The following is a 27,345-nucleotide window of genomic DNA, read 5'->3' as shown; positions in this document are numbered from 1 at the left end:
AATATTACATGTGCCTCTCACTGGGAGACTGCAAATAAACCCTCTTAGCGAGGGAATGAAGGAAGTGTGGTTTCTAGGCTTCCAGTTCCTACAATGCAGAGTGAGAGTTTAGAAGGCAGGCCTAGTACCAAGTATCAGCAGGCAGTGCCCGGCACGGTCTACTCCTCTGGCTAGGCGGCACTCACACCTTTCCAGCTAGGTTTAAACCTCCAGGCGACTTCATGCTTCCGCCTAATATGATGCATCGATCCCTCCCACAACCAAGGCTGCTCACTTTCTTCCTAAGAGGGGAGAGATGAAGCCCTATCAGTCACTACCCACCTCTGATCTTCATTCCTCTTTTGGTTCAATACAACTTGCCTTCGCCATCCTGTAACTTGAAGACTAGATTAAAAGTTTACTCAACAAAAACATGCCCTATATGAAATAACAGAGGAAAAGGGGAGGAAGAAAAAAGGCACAACTGATTAAGATACAAAATATATACATTACAAAGCAATGAGAAAATATGCATTGTCACTAAAGTCCTCGTTTCTGCGACTGCTCCCAAGGTGAGAGTTGATATTTATAATTTTCTTCTTTTACTATTTATTCTATGTTCCCTGTGCCTTCGGTCAAAACCTCAGTTAATTGAGATGCTTTACCTGGTGCGTGGCTCAAATCGTGATTGCTAAAGGATCAGTGCCATTAGGATTCTGCCTCTTCGACGTTGCCAAAGCCTTCTATCCATTCTCCCTCCACGCAGGGAAGTGCTAAGAGGTATCCAGGAAAACTACGGTGGGTGTGTGTGTGCACGCAGGCTCGCATGTGTACGTGTGGGTTCTGTTAGGTAGACAAAGAGTTTTGGAGGCTTTTATTTACATTATGATATGGAAAAAAGTTCTGGACTTTGAGTCCTGTGTTCTTGTATTTCCTAGATGCTGTTCTGTCATGTTTCTTAAAGCAAGACTTGGGATTTGGTATATGTATTTGCTTATACTATTCAAAAGATCATTGAGATGGGTTACAAATAGGATTTTTCCCCCAAAAGGTAGACCAGTAAAAAATAAACATTTTGATGGCAAAAGCACAGCAACAAAAGCAAAAACAAATAAGCGGGACTACAGCAAACTAAGAAGCTTCTGCTTAGCAAAAGAAACAATCAACAAAATGAAAAGGCAATCTACTGAATGGGAGAAAATATCTGCAAGTCATATTAACTGAAAAGGGGTTAATATTCAAAATATATAAGGAGTAGCAAGAAAACTAACAACCTGATTAAAAAATGAGCTGAGGAATTGGACAGTTTTCCAAAGAAGACAAACAAATGGCAACAGGTACTTGAAAGGATGCTCAATATCGCTAATCATCGGGGAAATGCAAATCAAAACCACGATGAGATACTACCTCACTCCTGTTAGAAATGCTTATCAAAAAGACAGGATACCAAGCTGGAAAAAAAAAAAAAAAAAGACAGGATAACAAGTGTTGGCAAGGGTGTGGAGGAAAGGGAACCCTAGTGCAGTGCTGGTGGGAATGTAATATGGTGCAGCCACTATAGAAAACGGTATGGAGTTTCCTCAAAAAATTAAACACAGAACTATCGTATGATCCAGCAATCCCACTTCTGAGTATACATCCAAAGGAAATGAGAACAGGATATCAAAAAGATGTCTGTACTCCCATGTTTACGCCAGCATTATTCACAATAGCCAAGGTATGGAAACAACCTAAGTGTCCATCAATGGATAAGTGGATAAAGATGTGGTATATACAGTCATCCTCAGTATCCAAGGACAATTGGTTCCAGGACCACCCCTGCAGATACCAAAATCCATGGATACTCAAGTCCCTTATATAAAAAATGTAGCATTTGCACATAACCCATACATATCCTCCCACACACTTAAAATCACCTCTCAATTACTTATAATACCTAATACAATGTAAATGTTATGTAAATAGTTGTAGATATAATGTAAATAGTTGCCAGTATACAGCAAATTCAAGTTTGGTTTTTGGAACTTTCTGCAATTTTTTTCCCTGATATTTTTGATCTGCAGTTGGTTGAATCCACAGATGCAGAACCTGAGGATACAAAGGGCTGACTGTATACAATGGAATATTATTCAGCAGTGAGAAAGAAGGAAATCCTGTCATTTGCAACCATCTGGAAGGAACTTGACGGCATTGTACTAAGTGAAATAAGGCAGACAAAGACAAACACTATATGATGTCACTTATAGGTGGAATCTGAAAAGGACAAACTCAGAGGAACAGAGAATAGAGTAGTGGTTGCCAGGGGTTGCGAAGTAGAGGAAACGGGGAGATACTGTTCAAAGAGTACACCCTCCCAGGGATAAAATTATCAAGTGTGGGGATCTAATCCATAGCATGGTGATTACAACTAATAATACTGTACCATATACTTGAATGTTGCTGAAAGAGTAGATCTTAAATGTTCTCACAACCAAAAAGAAATGGCTTGTCTCTATGTACAGTGACGGAAGTAACAAAAAAAAGGAAAGAAAGGAAAGAAATGGTAACTATGTGATGGGATGGGGATCAAGGGAGGCAGTAGCTAATAGTATGATGGCTGGTAATAATTTTGTAATTTATAAATGTATCAAATCAAAACACATTCTACATCTTAAACTTACACAATGTCATGTGTCAAGTATATCACAATTAAGCTGGAAAAATACTGAATAAAGGTTAAAAAAAGAGAAATAACCACTTTTACCCTAAAATTTGAAGACGGTATGACTGAAAATTAACTATGTACAGTTTATTCCACAAGGCAAAAACCTTCTCTCTTGAAACACACCAATTATAGATGCGTAAGGAACAATCGCAATAGGTAGTCTCTGAATTAAAATATCAGTGTGCTTCTACAAAATGAGAACTTTCATTAGCGGACAAGGGAAGGGACAACAGTGGAACATGCACTCAACAGAACTTCACTTATTGTTTAAAAAACAAACGAACCGAAGAAAAGCCCACTACTTCATAAATCCTAGAAATTGCTTCACCTAGTTAGGATCATTGGATTTATAAAGGCTTTTTTAATCATTATCTTTAAAATATTTATTTATTTATTTATTTGGCTGTGCCAGGTCTTAGCTGAGGCATGCATGTGGGATCTAATTCCCTGACCAGGGATCGAACCCAGGCCCCCTGCATTGGGAGCGCAGAGTCTTAACCTCTGGACCACCTGGGAAGTCCCTTATAAAGTCTTTGATGGTGCATGGGACCTTAAGAAATCATCTTAGACCGGTGATTCTCGGCTTTTTAAGGTCAAAGACCCATTGGAGAATGACATGAAAGTCGTGGGCATTTCTCACTAGAGAAACTCTCTAACATAATATCAGCATTTCACTCGCACAACTATAACAAAGTTGAGTATCTGCCCCTTTCAGAGTATCACCCATGGAAACTGCATGCTTATGCAAGTGTACAATGTGAAAGACATTTTTGGACTCCTCCAATAGCCAGGTCTCTTAATCTGGGTCTCAGGGACTTAGTTTTAGAGCACCCATAGATGGATTTCTGAAGGTCCATGCATCTCCTTAAATTACATGCAAAATTTTGCAGGTAGAGTCTATTCACTAAGTTACATTCCTGGGTTCTTCGTGCCCTGAAATGCTTTTTCACACAGATTATACGGTTCAATCATAAAAACACCTGAGAAAAGTGAGGCACATATTATTTAACAGATGATAAAGCTAAGGTGCAGAAAGAATAAGGCTTAAGGTAAACCTGTTCAAAGTCACATATAATATTAAGAACCACAAAAAGTGGTGTGTCATTGCAGAAAGGCTGTCATCTAAGTTTCATTAGACGTGGTTTCTAATCCCAAATCTTTGTCTAGTGTGGTAGGTAACCTTGAGCGTGTTACTTAACCTCTCTAGGTCTCAGTTACATTATTTACATATAAAGGGGGCAGTGGGAGGGGATATTACCATTCCCTGCCTACCTCAGAGCTCTAAGAATCAGCTGAATTTACATAAATGCACTTTTAGACAAAAGGTAAGAAGTCCTATCATTAACCTGTGGGTTATAATTTAATGTATAAATCATCTAAAAACTTTCAAGTCTCAACTTAAAAAAAAAATTATGAGTTGCAAATGTGACACCCATCAACCTGAAAAAATTGTTGACCATGAGGTACTTTCTAGACTTCTGGGTGGCTCTAAGTATAGAGGGTCCAAGGACACTGGTCCTGTCCATAACCCCTTCGGGGATCGACACAGCCCAAAATGAGAGTGTGCTGAACAGGGATACTGAAGACCTCACCAACCCTGATGGAAATCAGGACCTGATCTATTGTTTGGAGAGCCACTCTGAATCAGGAACCGACAGGGGCTCCTTTGGCAAGATCATCTGAAGACAGACAGGTGATTGATTTGGCTGCAATGCTACTGCTCTAGGCTGCAAGTTACCACATTCGCAATTCTGGATGCAACAAACTGTGCACTCAAAGAAAGACAGACTCAAAGTATTTCTTCAAAAATAAACTGCAGGGGGACTTCCCTGGTGGCGCAGTGGTTAAGAATCCACCTGCCAACACACGGGACACGGATTCAACCCCTGGCCCGGGAAGATCCTACATGCCGCGAAGCAACTAAGCCATGTGCCACAACTACTGAGCCTGCGCTCTAGAGCCCGTGAGCCACAACTACTGAGCCCATGCACCACAACTACTGAAGCCCATGCACCTAAAGCCTGTGCTGTGCAACAAGAGAAGCCACGGCAATGAGAAGCCCGCGCACTGCAACGAAGAGTAGCCCCCGTTCGCCGCAACTAGAGAAAGCCCGTGCACAGCAACAAAGACCCAATGCAGCCAAAAATAATAATAATAATAAATAAATAAAAATACCTTAAAAAAAATTTTTTTAAATAATAAACTGCAGAACTTCCACAAGAATTCAATGGTATTTTTTGAATAGATTTTTTGAAACTGTCAAAAGATAGAAAGGTGATACCAATAGAAACCATAGAATTAACAGCTAAATTGGGGAGGAAAAGAGAAAAAGTCAGCTAATAGAAGCTAATCAAGTACCTACTAATTCCCAGATTTGCGAGGAGGGGGCGGGATCCCTTAGTCCCCTAAAAGTAAGAAATCAAGGTGGATCAGTACAGGATTATATAGAAAGTAGACTAGTCAGCACAATATCTTACTAATAAAAGTACTCCACATTTATTGAAATTAATTATAAAACCAAAGTCAAGACCCAGTGGAAAAAGTCTAAAAATAAGCAAAAATGTAAAAAATATAATGTATTATAAAAATATTAGAACATAAACCCCCAAAAAGTATATAAGGAAATAATAAATCAGAGTATAAATCAATGAGGTAAAAAACAGACTAGCAAAAGCCAAAGCCAATAAAGCAAGAATTAATTCTTTAAAAATACTAACATAGGGGGCTTCCCTGGTGGCGCAGTGGTTGAGAGTCTGCCTGCCGGTGAGGCGACCGCGGGTTCGAGCCCTGGTCTGGGAAGATCCCACATGCCGCGGAGCAGCTGGGCCCGTGAGCCACAATTACTGAGGCTGCGCGTCTGGAGCCTGTGCTCCGCAACAAGAGAGGCCGCGATAGTGAGAGGCCCGCGCACCACGATGAAGAGTGGCCCCCACTTGCCGCAACTAGAGAAAGCCCTCGCACAGAAACAAAGACCCAGCACAGCCATAAAATAAATAAATTAATTAATTTTAAAAAAAATTAGAGAAAGCTTTAAAAAAAAAAAACTAACATAATGGAGACACATCTGGCAAAAATGACTAAAAACATCTATATAGAGAGACAACACAAATATATACTATGAATACATATATAGCCAGGATATAAATATAATAAAATAATATTAACAACACTCTGTACCAAAACAAATTGAAAATGAAGACAAAATGGACTAATCCTGTGAAATATGTAATTTATCAAAATTTGCCATTAAGAAATGATGAAAAACTTGTATAGCCCTACACAATTCAAGAAACTGAATAATTAAAAAAAAAGTCTTCCCATAAGCAAAATACCACACAATTTCAAGCAAAATTTCAAGGAAACAATAAATCCACTTTTTAAAAAACATTAAAGTATTATTATAGAGATACAATTCACATAACATGAAGTTCACCATCTTAAAGTGCACAATTCAGTGGGTTTTAGTATATTCACAAGGTTGCACAGTCCCACTAATTCCAGAACATTTCCATCACCTCATCAAGAAACCCCACATTGTCACTCCAAACCCCTCAAGCACCCCAATGCCACCAATATTTCATATCAATACATAATACAATATGCGGCCTTCTGTATCTAGTTTCTTTCACTTAGCATAGTTTTCTAGGCTCATCCATGATGCAAGTACCAGCATTTAATTTTTTATGGCCGAATAATATTTCATTGCAGGGGTATAACACACCTTGTTTATCCATTCATCAGCTGATGGACATTTGCGTTGTTTCCACTTTTTGGCTATTATAAATAATGTTGTTGGAAACATTCATGCACGAGTCTCCCTCTCCTTCTGTTTTTCTTTTTCTCTCCCTCCCTCCCTCTTCTTCCTTCCTTCCTTTCCTTCTTTCTCTCTTTTATTATATAAAAGATATAGATATAAAATTTATATATATAGTGGGTGTAGAGTGGTACTTCGTGATTTTGATTTGCATTTCCCTAATGGCTAATGCTGTTTAACATCTTTTCGTGTGCTTATTGGTCATTTGCGTGTCATTTTTACAAAACTGTCTATTCAAATCCTTTGCCTACTGTTAAATTGGGTTGTCTCTTTACTGTTAAGTTGTAAGAAGAGTTCCTTTTATATTTTAGATACATATATCTATTATCATTGTATCATTATCAGATTATGATCTGCAAATATTTTCTCCTATTCGGTGGGTTGCCTTTTCACTTTCTTGATAGTGTCCTTTGATGCACAAAAGTTTTTAATTTTGATGGAAGTTTCATTTTTATTTTTTTCTTTGGATGCATGTGCTTTTGATGTCATACCTAAGAAACCACTGCCTAATCTATGGTCAAGAAAATGTACATCTGTTTCTAAGGATTTTATAGTTTTAGCTCATATTTGTCTTCGCTCCATTTTAAATTAATTTTTGTATATGATCTAAAGGGTCTAACTTCATTCTTTTCATGTGGACACTCAGCTGTCCCAGCACCATTTGTTCAAGACTATTCTTTCCCCATTGAATGGTCTTGGCACCTTTGTCAAAAATCAATTGACCTGTCCAAACCCACAGAATGTACAGCACCAAAAGTGAACTGTAATGTAAACTATGGACTTTGGGCAATTATGACATGTCAATGTAGTTTCATCCATTGTAACAAATGCACCACTCTGGTGGGGAATGTTAATAATAGAAGATGTGCATGTGGAACAGGGGATGTAAGGAAAATATCTGCACCTTCCTCTTAATTTTACTGTGAAGTTAAAACTGCTCTAGAAAAATAAAATCTTTAATTTAAAAAAAGTCAACTCACCATAGACCTATGGGTTTCTTTCTAGAATTTGAATTTTATTGCATTGATCTACATATCTATTCTTATGACAGTACACTATCTTGATTACTGTATCTTTGTCATACGATTTGAAATAAAAAAATGTGAGTCCTTCAACCTTGTTCTTCGTTTCAAAGATTGTGTTGTCTATTCTGCGCCCTTTGAATTTTCAAATGAATTTTACGATCAGTCTTCATTTCTACAAAGTGAAGTTGCAATTTTGATAAGGATTGCACTGAGCCTACAGATCAATTTGCAGAGTATTGCTCTCTTAACAATATTAAATCTATGATTCCATGAACACAGGATGCCTTTTTCTTCTGCAACATTTTATAGCTTTCAGTGTACAATTTGCACTTCTTAGGGTAAGTTTATTTCTGTATATTTCATTCTTTGTAATGCTACTGTAAATACAATTATTGCCTTGATTTTGATTTTTAATTGCTAGTGTAGAGAAACACAACTGATTTTTATGTATGATCTTGTATCCTGCAACCTTGCTTAATTCATTAATTAGTACTAATAGTTTGGGTTTTTTTTTTGGGGGGGGGGTTTTGAGGGTTCTTTATAGAGGTTTTCTACATATAAGATCATGTTATCTCCAAATAGAGACAGTTTTACATCTTTCTTTCCAATCTGGAGGCCCTCTGTTTCTTTTTCTTGCTTAATTGCCTTAGCTGGAACCTCCAGTACAATGTTGGACATCCTTGTCTTGTTCCTGATCTTAGAGGGAAAGCTTTCCGTTCTTTCACCATTAAGTACAATGTTGTGTGCTTTTCGAATGCCCTTTACCAGGATGAGAAATTTCGCTTCTACTGAGTTTGAGTGTTTATGTCACGAAAGGGTGTTGGATTTTGTCAAGTGACTTTTCTGTTTCTATTGAGATAAACCATGTTTTTTTCCTCTTCATGCTATTAATATGGTGTATTACATTTGATTTTCATATTGAACCAACCTTGCATTCCTGAGATGAAATTCCATGGTGTTGGTCATGGTGTACAATCATTTTTTATTTGTGACTGAATTTGGTTTCCTAGTATATTGTTGAGGATTTTTGCATCTGTATTCATGAAGGACACTGGTCTGTAGTTCTGTCTGGCTTTGGTATGACAATGATACTGGCCTCATAAAATGAGAAACTATTCCCTACTTTTTTGGAAAGAACTTGAGGACTGGTGTTAATATTTATATGTTTGGTAGAATTTAACAGTGAAGCCATTTGGTCCTGGGCTTTTCTTCACTGGGAGTTTTATTAGTAACTTTATCCCTTTGCTATAGTTCTATTTAGATTTTCAGTGTCTTCCTGAGTCAGTTTTGTGAGTTCCTAGGAATTTGTCCATTTATCTAGGTTATGTAATTTTAGAATACAATTGTTCATAGTGTTCCCTTATAAACTTTGTTTCTGTAAGGTTAGTGGTAATGTATCCTCTTTAACTCCGGATCTCAGTAATTTGAGTCATCTTTTCCTTGATCAGTTTAGCCAAAGGTTTTGTTAATCTTGTTCATCTTTTCAAAGAACCAACTGATATTCTCCACTGTCTGATATTCTCTATTGTTTTTCTATTCCCTGTTTCATTTATGTCTGCTCTAATCTTTATTTCCTTTCTTCTGCTTGCTTTGTGGTTTGGTTTGCTATTCTTTTTCTTGTTTCTTAAGACAGAAGTTTAGGTTATTGATTTGATACCATTCTTTTTAAATGCAGGGATTTAAAGCTATAAAGTTCCCTCTGAGCACTGCTTTGGCTGAACACCATAAGTTGTATACTGTGTCTTTTTCATTCTTCTCCAAATATTTTCTAATTTCCCTGTGATTTCATCTTTGACCCACTGTTTATTTAGGGGTATGTTGCTTCATTTATCTTCCCAAATTACTTCTAGTATTAATTTCTAGCTTCATTCCATTGTGGTCAGAGAACATACTTTGTATAACTTCAATCTTTTTAATTGCATTGAGATTTGTTCTGTGGCCTGACATTGTGTGGATAATGTTCCACACACACTTGAGAAAAATATATCTTCTCTTGTTGGGATGAGTTTTCTGTACATGGGTGCTAGGTCTAATTGGTTGATAGTGTTGTTCAAGTCCTCTATTTCCTTGCTGATCTGTCTTGTTCTTCCATCCATTATAGGAAGTCGGGTATTAAATTATCCAACTATTACTACTGAATTGTCTATTTCTCCCTTCAGTTATCTCAGATTTTGCTTCATGTATTTTGGGGCTCTGTTGTTTTATATATCAATATACATATATTTGTAATTGCTATGCATTTCTCAATGGATTGAGCCTTTTACCATTACATGTTCTTTGTCTCCAGCCAAAAGAAAAAGAGGTCTTGATGTCTATTTGTTTAGCTCTCTTGGTTACTGTTTGCATGGAATGTCTTTTCCCATTCTTTTAATCTATTTATGTCTCTGAATCTAAAGTGAGTCTTTTGCAGACAGCAAAGAGTTTGGATTAAGTTTTTAAATCCATTCCACCAATCCCTCATTTAAATAACACCTTTCTTTGAGCACCTTCAAAAAGCCCTAGGGCTCTGCAATGTGTATGGTGGAAAAAAACCACTGATTTCATACATGCAGCAATTACTTATGAAGGAAATAAACCAATTTTATTTTAGAATTTCTCAGGAACTTGCCATGTTACCTAGAACCAGTTTCTTTTTAATAAAGATGAAAAACATCACCACAGGTGATGATATCAGAGCAACCATTTTAAAACTGAGACATTCAAGATATATTTAGAGATCCTCTACCATCCTGGTCTAACACCCACTGTATTAGTATAACATGCAATGTAGAAATGTATCAATAGGCCCAGAACCAAATCCACCTGGAGCAGATACTGCTGACTGCGGACCTAAAGGCCATTTCCCCTTCCCCTAAGATGGCAACACCTTAATTCGGTTTCTTGTGTTCACTCTTCTCTCAGATAAAGGGCACCTTGATCTATCGAGGTGATCTCATCCTCCTTTCCACTAGCTGGTTTTGAGGGATTGGAAAGTTACCCAGTCTAGGTCAATGAGATGTGAAAAGATGTCTTTCCTGAAACTCTCCCTACTTCTGGACCCATTTTAAGAAATCATAAATCTACACATTAAGCGAGTCTGTATCACGTTTCCTGTTTAGGCTAAAAAGTCTGTAACAGTTTGATTAACTATTTCTCAATTGACCAAAAAATAAGCTTAACTTTTGTATTTTAATATTTTATTCAAAGAGTTCAGTTTTAAACATCTGTAAGACATTCATCAATCCATTATTACTTTACTTTTAACATTATAAATTTAACTTCAAGTGGCAGAGGAAACAAAAATATGTAATAAAACTATATTTCAGCTGTATATCTTCGAGTAGGGAAACAGAAAAAACTTACTGCCACCAAAACAAACAAACAAACCTAATCTATTAGGCATGTATATATTTTATTTTCCTTTAGGTGATCATTTTTGGAAAATTACCCTTTCCAAGAATAAGCCCTTGCAAACAGAGCTGCTAATCTTTCCAAAAATAAAATCCAGTATCTAGATTCTCAAAACTCACAAAACCAAATGGAAATGTCTAGTTGTCAGCCAACAGTGCCATGCTCAAGTCAGTTTCACGCCACAGTGAATGGTATAACTATTTTCAGTAGGCAAATTCCTAATATAACTAATTCCTAATATTCCTAAAATAACTAATTTCAGTAGGCAAATTCCAATTCTAAATATTACTAGTGAGACTACTTCTACTACTAGTGATACTACTTGCTATTCCCAACTGTGTTGACAACTGCCTTATTGCTGAATTGTACGTGATAAATCTTCTTTGGCAACTTTTCATACTATGCATTAACACAACTGGACAACTATAAAGATTTGGATTAACTTAATATTTCAGAATTTTCAAAACTTCATTATAATTATTCAGATGTAATTTCTGATAGATGTTAGAACAGGAAAGCCTCCAAACATGCCTAATGAAATATAATGACAACAACAACAAAAACTGCTAAATAATCACTACCTTTTCAGTTGTATGTGCAAGTATATAATTCAACCCAAACATCAGTGACAATATTACAATGTTAGTGCCAATTCTCTATCAGACTTTCTGTGATAAAGGACAAAAATTAAATGTAGAAACTAACATCTGGGTACCTGTCAATTTTTCTGAAAGGCTGTTTCATATGGATTCAAAATGACCTAAAATTAGCCAGAATATAACATGAATTCTCACTACAATACCTCATAAAGTATACTGGCAATGTGATTTTAAATTCTTGGTCTATGGATTAAGCCTATTTTGGAGGCTTGGCACAATATTATCAAGAAATTTAAACAGGAAGCTCAAGTCCAGATGTCTAACTAAATATGTATTTTAAAAAAATCACCAACTTAAACTATAAATGTCTTCCACTAAATATTACCACTCCAAAATTCACACACACTAAATTAAAACAGGTACGGCAGAAAGTGCACTCTGAAGCATGTTCACATTTACAAAGATAAATGATGAGGTTTAGCCAGCAAAAAGTCAAACAGGCATATAAGCAAACATCTGTATGCAAATTTTCACGAGTAAGATATAAGAAATGATTCGTTTCGGTAATTTTATGTACAGCCTGTATACAATTTAAAACAAGTACAACTAAAACCATTTCTAAAGCCACAATAAAGTCAAATGATATACTAAATAACAGTCTTACAAATTGGTCTCTCTTAGGAGTTCTTACGAGAAAGAAAACTGAGTAATGTTACTCTAAGAAATGCCCTCTTCTTGATCAATCATTTCTGTTTTAACTGAAAAGACATCTGCCAGCATATGTTTTGGAATTTCTGAACCTCTGACTTTCAAGGCATAACAAGCATTCTCCACTTTGGCCAGACTTTGTTTCAAGGTATACAGCTTCTTAGAAACCTCATAAGGTCCAGTATTGCCAATGAATGAAAACCCATCATAAACCTGACGTAAAAACTGGCTCACTTCAAAGGGGGTGTCAATGTCCCCATTCCCGACACTGTTAATACACATTCGCATCAACTCTCCAGTTAAATCAGCCACTCCCAGAAGGTAATCAACAGGCGTGATTTTCAGTCTCCAGGTACCGCATTGCTTATCCTGTGCATCAGAAGAGGGCTGGTAAAAAAAAAAAAAAAAAAAACACCAAACAAAAGAACACACACACACAAAGAAATTACACCGTGAAAAAGAGTGACTATGCATGTATCACATATAAGGAACAAAATCAACAGCAGGTCAATCATACTAATCTTCTCTAAATAAAATGATGAGTTTTGTTAAATGACCACTCGAGACGTTACAAGACGAATTCATGCCCTCAGTAGGGAGTTGAACTTATGATTTCAAGATAATTTTGACATCTAATATTGTATCATTATAAAATCAACCATTTCCAACTGCACTTGACATAAGAGATAAAATCAAAACATTCTTAAACAAGGCCTACTGACTTTACTGCAAGACAATGACTTACTTATTTAAACGACAAATCATAAAGCCCTCCAGGTTTAGGATCCAGTCATGTTTTCCTCAATCACTTAGTCCCTTTCTGGCCTCTCTTCTATCCCCCTCGGCACTAACCATCAGGATTTATTACTCTCTCGCTACACCCGCCTCAGTTCCTTTAGGCTCCCATTTTTCTACTGCACCTGCCCAGCAAAAACACAACCCTAAATCAGTATTAAAAATCTACTCTTGGGCTTCCCTGGTGGCGCAGTGGTTGAGAGTCTGCCTGTCGATGCAGGGGACACGGGTTCGAGCCCTGGTCCGGGAAGATCCCACATGCCGCGGAGCAACTAAGCCCGTGAGCCACAACTACTGAGCCTGCGCGTCTGGAGCCTGTGCTCCGCAACAAGAGAGGCCGCGACAGTGAGAGGCCCGCGCACCGCGATGAAGAGCGGCCCCCGCTTGCCACAACTAGAGAAAGCCCTCACACAGAAACGAAGACCCAACACAGCCAAAAATAAATAAATTAAAAAAAAAAAAATCTACTCTTGATAGTGCTTTATTCAAGTGGCTGAGTACCACTGGGCTAAAAAATATTAACACTCACAACTGTATAGCGTTTGTACCACTACAAATTACTCACCAGTCCTTCTGCTTATTTCTTAGATGGTTGTCTCCAGTCTCTTCAAACACTACTCCAAACCTTCACCACTCTCCTCCTCAGCCCTTACTCAATCCCAAACCTCTTCACTCTCAGTAAACAACCTTGCCTACTTTCACTGGCCTGGTTATCTGCCAGACCACCTGGCACAAGCTCTCTCAATTACCTTAACCCTAAAAAAAAACAAAAAAGCTTATTTATGTCCACATCCATCTTTACCTTCTATCCTCCAGTCTCAGATGATGAGTGGTCCCTCCTCTTGTTTGAGGTTAACTCTTCCAAATGACCTTGACCCATCTCCTCCCACCTCTTCCAGGACCTTGCTTCATAAGGTGTATGCCCTTGGGCAAGTTATTTCATCTCTCTAAACCTCAGTTTCCTCATCTGTAAAATGGGATAACAGTACCTACCTCAGAGGTTTATTTTAAGGATAACATTTACCAAGTTCTTGGCATAATGCCCAACACAAAGTAAATAATAAATGTTAGCTGCTATCACCATCACCATCACCACGTCAGTCTCCTCTCTCCACACCCATTTCTCTCTCTATTAGATTCTGTCTAAAAGAGGCAACGTCTAAATTGTTATTAAAAGTCTGTATGAGACTTAGCTAGGTGGGGTGCAATTATATTGGAGGACATTTTAGGCAGAGGGAACTGCAAAGGCGTGCAGGTGAGAATCGAGCTGTATATCTGAGGAACTAGTGAGGTATTTCTTTGGAGTAAAATTTAAAGTAAGAAGTAGTACAGGATGAGTGTAGAAAGATAGAGCAAGGGGAGAAAGTCACATTAAGAAATTAGAACTTTACCTATAGGTAACAGAGTCGTTGAGAATTAAGCAAGGAAATGACAGAGTCAGATTTAGGTTTGATTAAGATGAATCTGGTTGCTTTGTATCCAGTACATGAATCCTAACGCTGTTGGACTCTTCAGAGACCATCTGCTCCAACCTTCTCAACGTAGGGTATAAGAATGAGGTCCGAGAAACACTGTAGGTAACATAGCTAGTTACTGGTAGAACTGGGTAAGTATCCAAAGTCAGCTTCCCAATTATCCTGACCTGCTATGTGTTGTTTCCACTAACTGTTAAGAGAACTGGCATCTTTTTGGAAAGGACAGACTGTGGGCGGTGAGGGTAGAGGAGGTGGGGAGGCGGCCGGCATTTTCATAAGTCATTTATAAAAGTAACTTTTGCTTAAGAAAACATTAATGTTCTTTGTTTCTCTCATCAGACAGAAGGAGTTCCCTGATTATAAACTAAGAAGTTGATTTTGAAGAAAAAAGTGTGTTAAAAAACAAATTTCAACTAATTGTCAAGGAAATAAATTCTGCTTTACCGATAATATGTATTAGAAACTAGGGAAAAGAAAATTACTTAAAAAGCAGTTTTTCAAGATGGACCTGAAGTATTTAGGGGTAAAATATCGTGACATCCATAACTTAAAGTAGTTTAGCAAAAAACATTTAGATCAAGCAAATATGGCAAAATGTTAATTACTGAATCCAGGTAGTGGGTATATGCATGTTCATGTGCTACTATTCTCTCCACCTTTTTGTGTATTTGAAATTTTTCATAATAAAAAGTTAAAAAAAATTAAATGGTTTTGACACTACTCTCAATGTCAGAGCAAAATACCTTCCCCTACTGAATTCCCAGAATTTTCAGCACCAAGAAGAATCTTTAGCACTAAAAGGAAAAATTATTTATGAATGTGGTCTTAACATTTTGAGAACTGTATGTATATGAATATTATGACACCCTAATCTTACAATAATTTACTACCTAAATCCTCAGAATAGTGTTTTAACTCTCAGTTTCTCTTTACCTTTTTGCCTTTATATTTCCATTCTGAATTAGAGAGAACTTTGAAAGGAAGGCATGGTAATTTGCCTGATATATTTAAGAAGCAGGGTCAAACAGGCTTACCTTACTTCTTTCTGTAATTCAATCTTTACTAAATGAATAAAAGATATGAAGGAATTTTACTTCTCAAGATGAATTTCCTCAATAAACTTCACATGATTTTTAAAATTGAGAAAATACATGGTTTCCTTGAAGTAATTTATATCTGTCATGCCAAATTAAGTCTCACTTTTCAAAATTAACGTTTTATTAACATTCAAGAAAAGATGATTTCCAAAGCTTCTTCCACTTTCTGCCTACCTATCCTAACTCTGAGTGATTTTTTTAAAAATAATAATGAAAGAAAAACTGACGAAAAATAAAGAAAGGGAAAAAACTGTTTAATTGTATCGTTATGTGTACTGGTATCTCAGGAGGTTACCAAATATTCAAAATTTTACCTCATGGCCTGAATACTGTGTCTTGAAACCCAGGGGAAAAAAATAGTATTTATTTAAAAGCTGAACTACCAAAGTTTCTCTTTTCTTAATTTAGAGAAGCTAGGTAATATTTCAGATAAAAGCATTATGAACTCAGTAATTAACATCTCTCACTATATAATAACAACTTGATACTGACATTGATAATGACAACTAACTACTGAGCACTTATGTGGCATGTGCTGTATACTACCTAATTTAAAACCTTTAAATCAAATCCTTTAAAACACTCCTTTGAGGTAGACACCTGGCACAGGGGTCCCTGGGGCACGCGGTGACAAACACCGGCAGAGTGGACAGGGACACACGTGGCTCTGGATTCAAGACACCTGGTTTCAGAGTCAGCTGTCACGCTTACTAGCTGACTAGGTTTTGGTAAGTTACTTAAGCTCCCTAAAGGCCTTTTTTGAAAAACGAGGGTAATAATTCTTACCGCGTAAGGTTAATAAAAGGATTAAATGAGATAGTGCTTATAAAGGGCACACAGTAAAATACACAGTAAAACCAAAAGTGGACTTACGTAATTACTCAATAATGCTTTATGTAAAGAGTAATGTCTCCCCCCAACATACCCACGGTTGTTTGAGCCACTAACTAAAATATTTCAAAGGACCATTTCCCTAGGTGGGAATCTATGAAATCACACTTTAGAAAGAACCTTCCCATCTCAACATTCTTAGCATCATAAGCCAGTAAGTCGCCTACAATCATTATACTGTTATGTAAATTATGTAATAAATGTGAAATATGATTTTAAATTCTTACAGTCTTATTTTCCTTCCCATTGTCTTCCGTTGAAAAAATCAATTGTTTATTAATTTCATCCATACTGATAAGTGATCGTGTTTTGATGAAGTGTTGAAAAGAGACAGCCTCCACATATTCCTGCAGTCCTGAAAAACCAACCAAGAAAATTACTAAGGAACAACCACTGAATTAATAAGAACGTCATAATAAAGACTTCAAACTAATCATCACCTAGCTCAACAGAAGGTTAACGGGTACCTACTATGAATATTAGCCCTAGATTCGAGTCTTAGAACACAAGGGGCCACCTGGGGATAGACGGTGGGGACGACATTGAACGCGCAAACATCCCTGTGGCTGAACTTGAGACAGCTCAAGTACAGAGGTGTTCAATTTCTTCTTCGTGCTTCAGGAGCCCATTTGTCTTAAAAATCTACTCTTTCCGACAGAGAAATGGCAAAGATTTTCAGAGAAATATTTTTTTTTAAAAGAATTTAAGAAAGGGCTCTTACAAAAATTCTGACAGGCTTTAACAGAAACTATACAGATTATTTTTTGTTCCCTTCAGCAGCAAAACAGACAATGATTCAATCAAATGAGACATAAAATTAAAGATCATTTGGCTCTTTCCTAAAATTTTAATAGGTAAAAAAACACTAATGCAGACTAAAGTGTCAAAATTCAGAATACTGTTTTCCTCATACTTCAAAATCAATCCTTTCTGCTTCAGTAGTTTACGTTTAAAAAAAAAAAAAAAAGCTAATGAGTAATACCAGATGTACCAGATGTAAATTCTACAGAGTCCTCACTGAATTAAAAATAAATCTCGGTGAAGGTAGAAAATAGTACTATAAATACTTTTTCAAGTGTTTTAAAACAACCAAATTCTATCGTCACAATTTTCAGCATTACTTTATTATGTCTTAATCTATAAGGTGATACTTACAGGGAAAAAGTATTTCTTAAAATGATTATCATTACTGTCAGGTTAAGAAACTCAGTCTTTTTAAAGGCGTTATTGTGAAAACAGGAAGAGGGGAACAAATTCGGAAAGAAGACTCAGGACTTGGTAGGGTCATCGGTATTCAAGTTCAAGTTCTCTCTCTAACGCTTCTCCTGACAGAGTCCTGCGCTCACAGAGCCTCCCAGCAGCTGACACTCAAAATCAGGCCTGGCAGCAACAGTGTTGAGAAGGCTGACCACTGTGGTACTGCCACAAATGCCACACTAGGGTCAAAGGCACAAAAGGAAATGCATGACCTGGTTTTTATAGCAATAAGAGGAAACAACTAAATGAAAATACCCTGACTCATTTTGAGCAGCAAATGATGCTAAAGTAAGGTTAGAAAATAGATGTCTCCTGCTGACAGAGTAAGACATGATAGGACACTTTGTTTAATAAACCATAACATGCTGAGAAATGAAACAATAAAGTTGAGTTTAACAAAACAGATAACGTCTCTTAACGTTTACAATTAAATTTTTGTAAAATTTTAGTTTTATGAATAGGTTCATAAAACCCAGTTCCCTTCCCTAACGACAATCTACATTTCTCATTTCCTTCCAGAAGCACTTCAGGCATACAAAAGCACACAGCAACACTTAAGAACCACTCGTCACATCTCTAAATATGCTCTAACGTGACCGGCGCTTACGAATGAGAGCTAAAGACGAAGATATGCAGAAAGATTTATGGACAAGGATATTCATCGCCACAATCACTACAACAACAAAAACTGAACACACTTAAAAGATCAACGATAGGGACTTCCTTGGTGGCTCAGTGGTTAAGAATCCGCCTGCCAATGCAGGGGACACGGGTTCGAGCCCTGGTCCGGAAGGATCCCACATGCCGCGGAGCAACTAAGCCCGTGCGCCACAACTATTGAGCCTGCGCTCTAGAGCCCACGAGCCACAACTACTGAGCCTGCGTGCCACAACTACTGAAGCCCATATGCCTAGAGCCTGTGCTCCACAACAAGATAAGCCACCGCAATGAGAAGCCCGTGCACCACAACGAAGAGTAGCCCCCGCTCGCCGCAACCAGCGAAAGCCGCACACAGCAATGAAGACCCAACGCAGCCATAAATAAATAAATAAATAAATAAATAAATTTAAAAAAAAAAAAGATCAACGATAGAAGTGCCACTCGCCGACTTACTGTCCCTCAGCTCCATTAGTGCAGATAATGGAGGTGGACCCTAACACGCTTCTCTTCTGCCAGCTGGCACGTTAGTGAGCTTTGCTGGTAGGGGGCCCTGGAAGGACCGCAAAGCAGGGAAAGCTCTCTTCCGGGTTCCGGCGTGCCCGTCTTCGGCGGCCTTCTAAGCGTGCGGAAGCAGCAGCTCCAGGTGGGCAGCAGCACGAGGCCTCTCTCTGGGGGCAGGTTCCCTCTGTGACCCAGACAGCGTCTCCCAGAGAGCCGCCTCCGTGGGCAAGGAGTCTCACGGCCCGGCACCTCCCCACGGACAGCCTCCCAGGGATGCCATCAGCACGACATCTCAGCCATCCAATGGCCCACGACTTCGGGGGGGGGGGACTCCTCGAGATGTGTTCCTCCCTTGGGTGCTCTGCCTCTGCCCCTGGGGTGGGGGATGCCTCCTCTGTCTGATACTCCTGCGCTCTTCAGAGTTCATGCTTCCTCTTACAAGGCAGTCCCCTACACGGTTAATTCGTTATATTAAACTTTCCCTGTTCAAATTACCAGGCAGGACACTGATGAATACAACAGGGACTTAGGAAAATAAATAATGGTACTGCGTCTCCTTCACCCCTATCACCATGGGCGAGGTGCTCCGTCTTCTGAGGCCAGCCACCAAGCCTAGCCTCAGAATCAAGAGGCAATCCCAGCAGGAACCTTTACGTGGATTCTCCCTTCCACGTACGAGGCTTTCCACCTGATGTCCTCCACTGGATGCTATCACCATCGACACTCTCAGACCCCTTCCAGCCACTGGCCCTACCTTCCTCACAACTCCTGCCCCAACTCTCTATTCCCCACCTTCAGTTAAATTTCAGTAAGCTCATCTCACACTTCTCAGCCTACCTCCTTCTAGCTTGAGTGCATCTCTACACCAAAACAGCTTTCACTTAAAGTTATCATAGTTAATGAGTCTAATGGACATTTTTTCAGTCTTAACCATAGCAGCGTTCAGCATTTTGACCACTTTTTCCCTTCTTTAAACAAGTTTCCCTTTGGTTCCTTCGATGGCATCATCTCCTAGTTCTTTTTTCTAACTCTGGCCATGTCTTCTTAGTCTCTGCCTCAATTAATCCTAGGCTCTCAAATTTACCTATACTTGGCTTCAATCCCTCAACTTGACATCTCTGGCTTCGAGTCACATGTATCCAAATGCGTATTTGACAAGCCCATCAGAGGGACCTTGTCAAAATCAACATGTCCAACGACGCATTCACAATCTTTCTTCCAAGCCTAGTCCTCTTTGTTTTGCCAATTCTAGGAGCCTCCTGCCCTTCCTTCCATCCATTTTTTCCCACTTCTTACCCATTCTCACACCACAGACTGTTTGCCTTTTTAATAACTATGACCACATCACTCCCCCGCTTAAAGCCTAAATAGCTTTCCATGGCTCTCAGAATACAGAGCAAAACCATTAACATGGTTTATAAACACCTGCTTAATTTCACCCTCCACCAACCATCATCAGCCTCAACTCACGCTATGGTCAAGTTATAACTCACGTAGTTATACATTTCAAAGATGGGTATGTAAACCCATCTAAATATCCTTTAAATTAACAACAGTACAAGGCTTGTACGTACTCTATAATATGAATTTTCCTACAGTTAATATAAAACACTACTTCTTCAATATTTCTAGGCATAATCCTGTCCCCAAATTCCTACAGTTGGCTTACAATTCATGGCCATGTTGAGCAAAAATAGTAGTGTTTTAAACACTGGAATCAAATACAAGTATCAAGGTTCTTGTCATACATCTGGTAACTGATGGGGGAGAGAGCATAAAAACTAAGATTCTATCAGTTGAAGGTGGTGCACACAAGCTTTCCCAGGGCTTCATGGTGAGGCTCGATGATTTCATCAAGTGAACGTTAATTATCAAGATTAATGGGTATAAGCCAGTGTACCCATAGACGGAGGATGGCCATATCTATATACCTATCATCTCAAGCTGATTTGACAGACAAATTCCAGTGTGCAGTTCAAGGCAGAAGAAATCAGTCAGAAGTGAGGGTATCACTTAAATTGAACCCGTCTCTCATCTATTCTCTCACGGGAACACTATGTGTGATGGTCCATTTGGCTAGCCATGGTGCCCAGCTGTTCTGTCAAACACCTGTCTGAATGTGGCTGTGGAAGTATTTTCTAGATGTGATTAACACTTAAATCAACAGACGCCGCGTAAAGCAGAAGACGCTCCATAACGGGGTGGGGTGGGGGGAGACACTCATCCCATCAGCTGAAGGCCTTAAGAACAAAGAATGAGGCGTCCCAGCCAAGCAACTGGTTGGGAAAACTGCCACAGAGACACCCTGCCTGAGGCTCCAGCCTGCAGACTTCAGACTCAAGACTGCAACATCAACTCTTCCATGAAATTCCAGCCTGCTGGCCTGCTCTACAAATTTCATACTTGCTAGCCCCCAAATCATGTGAGCCAATTCCTTAAAATAAATTACTACCTACCTATCCCACTCCCTCCCCCACCCCCCATGACTCCTGTTGGTTCTGTTTCTCTGGAGAATCCTGCCGTCAAACAGTGGAACGGCATGTCTGGTGAGGCAGAGCGCTCAGGTAACTTAAGTGCGCATACAACGCACACACCTGTCTCCTCTCCTTGACTCTCTGTGCTCTCCCTTTTTCATTCCACACCCACACTGTGCCTTCTCTGATTTCAAGGGGTTCTGTTTGCTGGTCCTCAGCCTTCCTTCCATGCCCTCCTCCCTCTTTCACCTGATTAATTACTACTAATCCTTTCACGTTCCATCAAACAGCACCTTTGAAGAAACTGTCTGACACCACCCCATTCTAAGTCAAGCCCTTATTATATGTTTTCCTAGTACCATGTGCCTTTACTTTGTGGCACTAATCAAAGTCGTATTTATTTATTTATTTTAAATACATCTTTATTGGAGTATAATTGCTTCACAATACTGTGTTAATTTCTGCTGTACAACAAAGTGAATCAGCCATATGCATACATATATCCCCATATCCCCTCCCTCTTGCGTCTCCCTCCCATCCTCCCTATCCCACACCTCTAGGTGGTCACAAAGCACCGAGCTGATCTCCCTGTGCTATGCGGCTGCTTCCCACTAGCTATCTATTTTACATTTGGTAGTGTATATATGTCCATGCCACTCTCTCACTTCGTCCCAGCTTACCCTTCCCTTTCCCCGTGTCCTCAAGTCCATTCTCTATGTCTACATCTTTACTCCTGCCCTGCCCCTAGGTTCATCAGTACCAGTTTTTTTTTTAGATTCCATATATATACGTTACCATATGGTATTTGTTTTTCTGACTTACTACAAATAACTCAATTTCATTTCTTTTTATGGCCGAGTAATATTCCATTGTATATATGTGCCACATCTTCTTTACCCATTCATCTGTCGATGGACATTTAGGTCAAAGTTGCATTTAAATAATGTAAAACTCCAGGACTTCCCTGATGGTCCAGTGGTTAAGACTCTGCGCTCCCAATGCAGGGGGCCTGGGTTCAGGGAACTAGATCCCACAAGTCGAAACTAAGAGCCCGCATGCCGAAACTAAGACCAAGTGTGGCCGAAATAAATAAAATAAAATATTAAAAAGTATTAAAAAATTAATGTAGAATTCCTTATCTACCATCCATTCTATCCCTTGCTAGGAGGGCAATATGATGACTACCTTGCTCACTGCTTATCCCTTGTGCCTAAGGTAACAGGCACAAAAACATAATTAAATAAGGCAGATCCATTTTTGAAAAACTATTTAGTAATTTTAAATTATGTTTCATAGGGACATTTAATAAATAGGAAAACGACCATTTTGGAAAAAACCCAAAATACAATAAAGAAATAAGTAAAAATTAAAACACAACATATACACTATGATTATAAATACAGACAGTAGGAAACAGGAAAAACTTGCGACTTAAAACAACATCAAAAGGATTCTTATCACCTCAGCTCTCTAAGCAAGCTGGTTTAAACTATTCTAGTGGGAATACTGTTATACTGTGCTTTTCTGCTTACAGAGATCACTGGGGAAAAATTATGTCTAAGAATTTGACATTCACGGAAAGACTTAAAATCCAGGACCTATCCCACAATGCTTAAGAAAAGTATCCCAGAGTAGATGTACCTTTGCTTAACAGAGTCCTTTAAGGAGTGTTTGATGTGCAAGGGGAGAAATGGAGCTCAGCTTAGGGCAGGGACCACAGAGTTGAAATGGCCCTGCACAATTAAAAAGAAATAATTTCAAGTTTCAAAGTTCAGCAATGGAAGAGGAGAAAGAATTTTTAAAAAGAAAAGAAAACAAGCAGTGAAAAAGCAAGACAGTATTTTTAATACTATTCCTGATTCTGAATGAACTTTATTTAACAAAGGTGCTAACTGCAGGAGAACATATTGGTGAAACATCACTTCTTTGTGAATGGAAAAAGGTATCTGGCTGAATTCATTAGTTGTAGAATCGTTTTATCCACATGAGCCAATTCAAAACATGGAAAATTATTTTAATGAATATATTTTAAAAAATGATTTGTAGTTAATAAAATCAACTAAGTACAACCAACTTCCAGGACTGTGCGTCAACTATAAAACAAAAGTACTAGACACCACGATCTCTGTGGTACTTTTCAGATTTAGGTTGGTATGAACTATTCTTCCTATTGAAATGTCAAAAAAAATCCATCTTAGTGAAACTAAATTATATGGCAAACAGGAATGCCATTTGCTTCTGCAACAAAGCACTCCTGAATGATGTTGCTAAAATGTCTGCAGTCTCATGAATAAATGCACGTGAAAAAATATTAAACTCACCAAATAGGGTAAAGAACATAAAATTTACCATTTTAGTTATTTTTTAAGTGTATAGATGTGTCGCATTAGGTTCATTAACACTGTTGTGCAACCAAAACCACCATCTATCTCCAGAACTCTTTTTATCTTACAAAACTGAATCTCGGGAATTCCCTGGCAGTCCAGTGGTTAGGACTCTGTGCTTTCACTGCTGAGGGCGCAGGTTCGATCCCTGGTCAGGGAACTAAGATCCCACAAGCCGCGTGGTGTGGCCCCAAAAGACACAAACAAAAAAAAAAACAAAAGAACTGAATCTCTATTCCCATTAAATAACTTCTCATTCCCTCCCCCTCAGCCTCTAACAGCCAGCATTCTACTTTGTCTCTATGGATTCAACTCCTCTGGGTACCTCATATAAATGGAATCATATGGTATTTGTCCCTTTGTGACTGGCTTATTTCACTGAGCATTTATCCATGTTGCAGCATGTGTCAGAATTCCCTTCCTTTATAAGGCTAAATAATACTCCACTTCATGAATAGACCACATTGGGTTTATCCATTCATCTGCTGATGGACACTTGGGTTGCTTCTACTTTTTGGGTATGGTGACTAATGCTGCTATGAACATGGGTGTGCAAATATCTGCTCGAGTCCCTGCTTTCAATTCTTTTGGGTGTATACTCAGCAGCCTCCAGCAAGATATTTTAAAATACATAAATAAAATATTGGTAGTACCTGACTAAGTCTGGAGTGTCAATTATATGTAAGACAATGTATCTGGTACTTCACATCCATCCATCCATCTAGCTATCTACCTATTTATGGCTGTGCTGGGTCTTCGTTTCTGTGCGAGGGCTTTCTCTAGTTGTGGCAAGTGGGGGCCACTCTTCATCACAGTGCGCAGGCCTTTCACTGTCGCGGCCTCTCTTGTTGCGGAGCACAGGCTCCAGATGCGCAGGCTCAGTAGTTGTGGCTCACAGGCCTAGTTGCTCCGCAGCATGTGGGATCTTCCCAGACCAGGGCTCGAACCCGTGTCCCCTGCATTGGCAGGCAGATTCTCAATGACTGTGCCACCAGGGAAGCCCCTACATCCATCTTTTTAAAGCTCATTATAACCTTATGTAGCCAAGGTTATACTATCCTTCCTTTATGGATGAACAAATTGGGGCTCTAAGAAATTCAGAAATTCACCCAGGTCACATAAGGAGTGGTGAAAAACCATTTCTATAATTCAAAAGCTCAAGCCCTTCCCACCTTACCTGCTTCTTTACATTCAACTCTATATAAAACATATTCACTTTTTCTTACTTTTTTCCCCACTAAATCCCTAGGTCGGCTTTTCTCCATGCTTCGTTCACCTTATTCTCTAGTCTCTGATACTGTATTCTTTCATGATTCTGTGCTAGTCTGTGCCTATGTTGCCCTCTCTCAAATCTTTTTCTACCTGTAAAAAAAGTTTAAACGTTTTGATACACTCCAATCAAGGCAGCACTCATTTCTTCAAACCCACTACATAAAGCTTATACTTCAATTAAATGTTTCAGTAACCTTTGTATTATAAAAGCTGTATGATCACCCATGTTGCACCCTGGAACTGTGAAGGCAAGAATCATCCTTTTGTTACAACTTTGCTCCTTCCTCCATTCCCAAAGACAGCTCTTCATATACAGAAGAGATTCAAATGCTTAGTAAATTGCTTATAATCATCTCTCCCTGTTCCTCCTCATTAGCTTTATGAAACTCTAAGTGCTTTGCCAAAAATATTCTAAAATTTGGTATTCAAATGTTCAAAACTATCTAATTGTCCTTTATTTATAGTACTTTGGATTTAAGTCCACTAAGAAAGGCATATTTTTACAAGATTAGAGTTCAAACTGATGAAGCTCAGAATCAGAGGTCTCACGGTTGGTTATGTGATTTATTTTTTATAGGGGACAAAAAGAAGATGCAGAAAAGAGCCCTCAAAATTCCATCTGTTTGTATCGATCTCTACTAAGGTGGGTGGCTGTCAAAGATTACGTTTTCAAGTATATCTAAAGTCATTATTTAAGTTGCCCTTGGGATGTGTTTGATTAAGTTACCCCAGACATGAAGGTGCCATTTCTACTCCATAGAAATTAGGTTTCAGTATATACCATACAGAAAGTTCAACGACATCTGGCCCCAAACACTGAAAGCATTTTTGGTCACATCTAGGTAAAAGGATGTTTAAACAAGTTATGTTTCAACTTGATGAAAAGGACATCCGCTATTTTCAGTGAATAATCCCCAAGGTGAAAATTTTCAATCTACTGCCATATTCCATCAAACAATGGCTTCCCCTTCTGCTTCTGCTTCTGCTTGGATGAAATCCAATTATAATTATTTACAAAATCAGCTGCCAGTAAGAGAGAAGTTTGTAGGTTGGTTTTATGTAATTTGTTATTTTTCTCCTCCTTCTCCTATTAGAACATATACAAGGAAACCCAATTAAAGGCTTCTGATTATTTTTACTTATTCTTATAATATTTAAGTAATATATAGCCCATCCAAAACTCCATAGAAAACCATACAGAGGTTTCATCATAAACTCGATCTACAAGTCTCAACTTTCTTCCCAGGCTTCTAGTGTTTTAGACTACTATCTGACATTTGACCCAGCAATTCCACTCCTAGGTATATACCCAAGAGAACTGAAAGCGTATGTTCACACACAGACTTGTACGAACGTTCACAGCAGTGTTATTTTTAGCCAAGTAGAAACAACCCAAATATCCATCAACTGATGAATGCAAAAACAAAATGGTACATATGTACAATAAAATATTATTCAGCCATAAAAAGGAATAAAGTGCTGATAGATGCTATGACACAGATTAACCTTGAAACATTATGCTAAGTGAAAGAATCCAGTCACAATAGGCCACACATTGCATGCTCCTGTTTCTATGAGATGTCTAGAACAGGCAAATCCATGGAGACAGAAAGCAGCTTAGTAGTTGCCTTGGGATGGGGGAAGGGAGCTGGGGAGTGACTGCTAATTGGTAAGGGATTTCTGGTTGGGGTGATGAAAATATTCTGGAATTATCCAGTGATGACAGCCGTACAACCTTGTGGTTATATTAGCAACCACAATTTAAAAGGGTTAATTTTATGACATGTAAATTATATTTCAATTTTTAAAACTGCATTTATAACTATTTGTAAGAATACCACCTGAATTTTTGCAAAAGTGAGCTTTACCAGATCACTGAAATGTAAAAGTATAATCATGTCTAGGTTTGATTCACAGCCAACTCTGCTAAAAAATGTACCCTCAAACACATAACTTGTACATAGAAAATAAATGTGTGCAATTACACTACCAATAGTAAAACAAATGCAATTCCACTACTTTGGATTTTGTCTAATTTGGACTTTGTCTGAGCAAGGCTTCTACTTTAGCACCGAAGAGTGTATGTTGGGCAAATCAGTATTCCTGAGTTTTTATCTAACATGAAAACAAATTTTTGAATTTAGCATACTCTTACAGATTCATTCTGCTAATTTCCACAGGGAAGAGAACAAACTTTTGTTAACAGTTACGTCCCAGACTACGAAATGCTTTCCACGAACAGATTCCATTGAATTTTCAAAGCAGTCCACGAGGCAGCTGTTCCTGCTCCCGCATTACAGGCTGAGGAAGCTGAAACTGA

The 27,345-nt window shown here is 38.4% G+C and overlaps 1 protein-coding gene across 2 annotated transcripts in view; it reads right to left on the bottom strand.

Annotated features, from left to right (window-relative positions):
* Positions 1-10,681: 10,681 nt before the first annotated feature.
* Positions 10,682-27,345, bottom strand: part of TSNAX (translin associated factor X) — a 33,303-nt gene continuing 16,639 nt past the window's right edge. Inside the window, exons 5-7 of one of the 2 annotated variants that reach the window (XR_009498092.1) lie at positions 16,705-16,832; positions 13,817-13,981; positions 12,527-12,606 (exon numbers count right to left, since the gene is read on the bottom strand). Coding sequence is in view for 1 of the 2 variants with exons in the window: in XM_059900958.1 (XP_059756941.1) it covers positions 12,229-12,606; positions 16,705-16,832 (506 nt within the window). In the remaining variant the exon portion in view is untranslated. Of the gene's footprint in view, positions 12,607-13,816; positions 13,982-16,704; positions 16,833-27,345 lie in introns of both variants that reach the window. The other variant, XM_059900958.1, reaches the window with a different exon arrangement.

This window comes from Balaenoptera ricei, chromosome 16, assembly GCF_028023285.1.
Source record: "Balaenoptera ricei isolate mBalRic1 chromosome 16, mBalRic1.hap2, whole genome shotgun sequence".
Taxonomy (NCBI): domain Eukaryota; kingdom Metazoa; phylum Chordata; class Mammalia; order Artiodactyla; family Balaenopteridae; genus Balaenoptera; species Balaenoptera ricei.
This window is presented reverse-complemented; position numbering and strand designations above follow the sequence as displayed.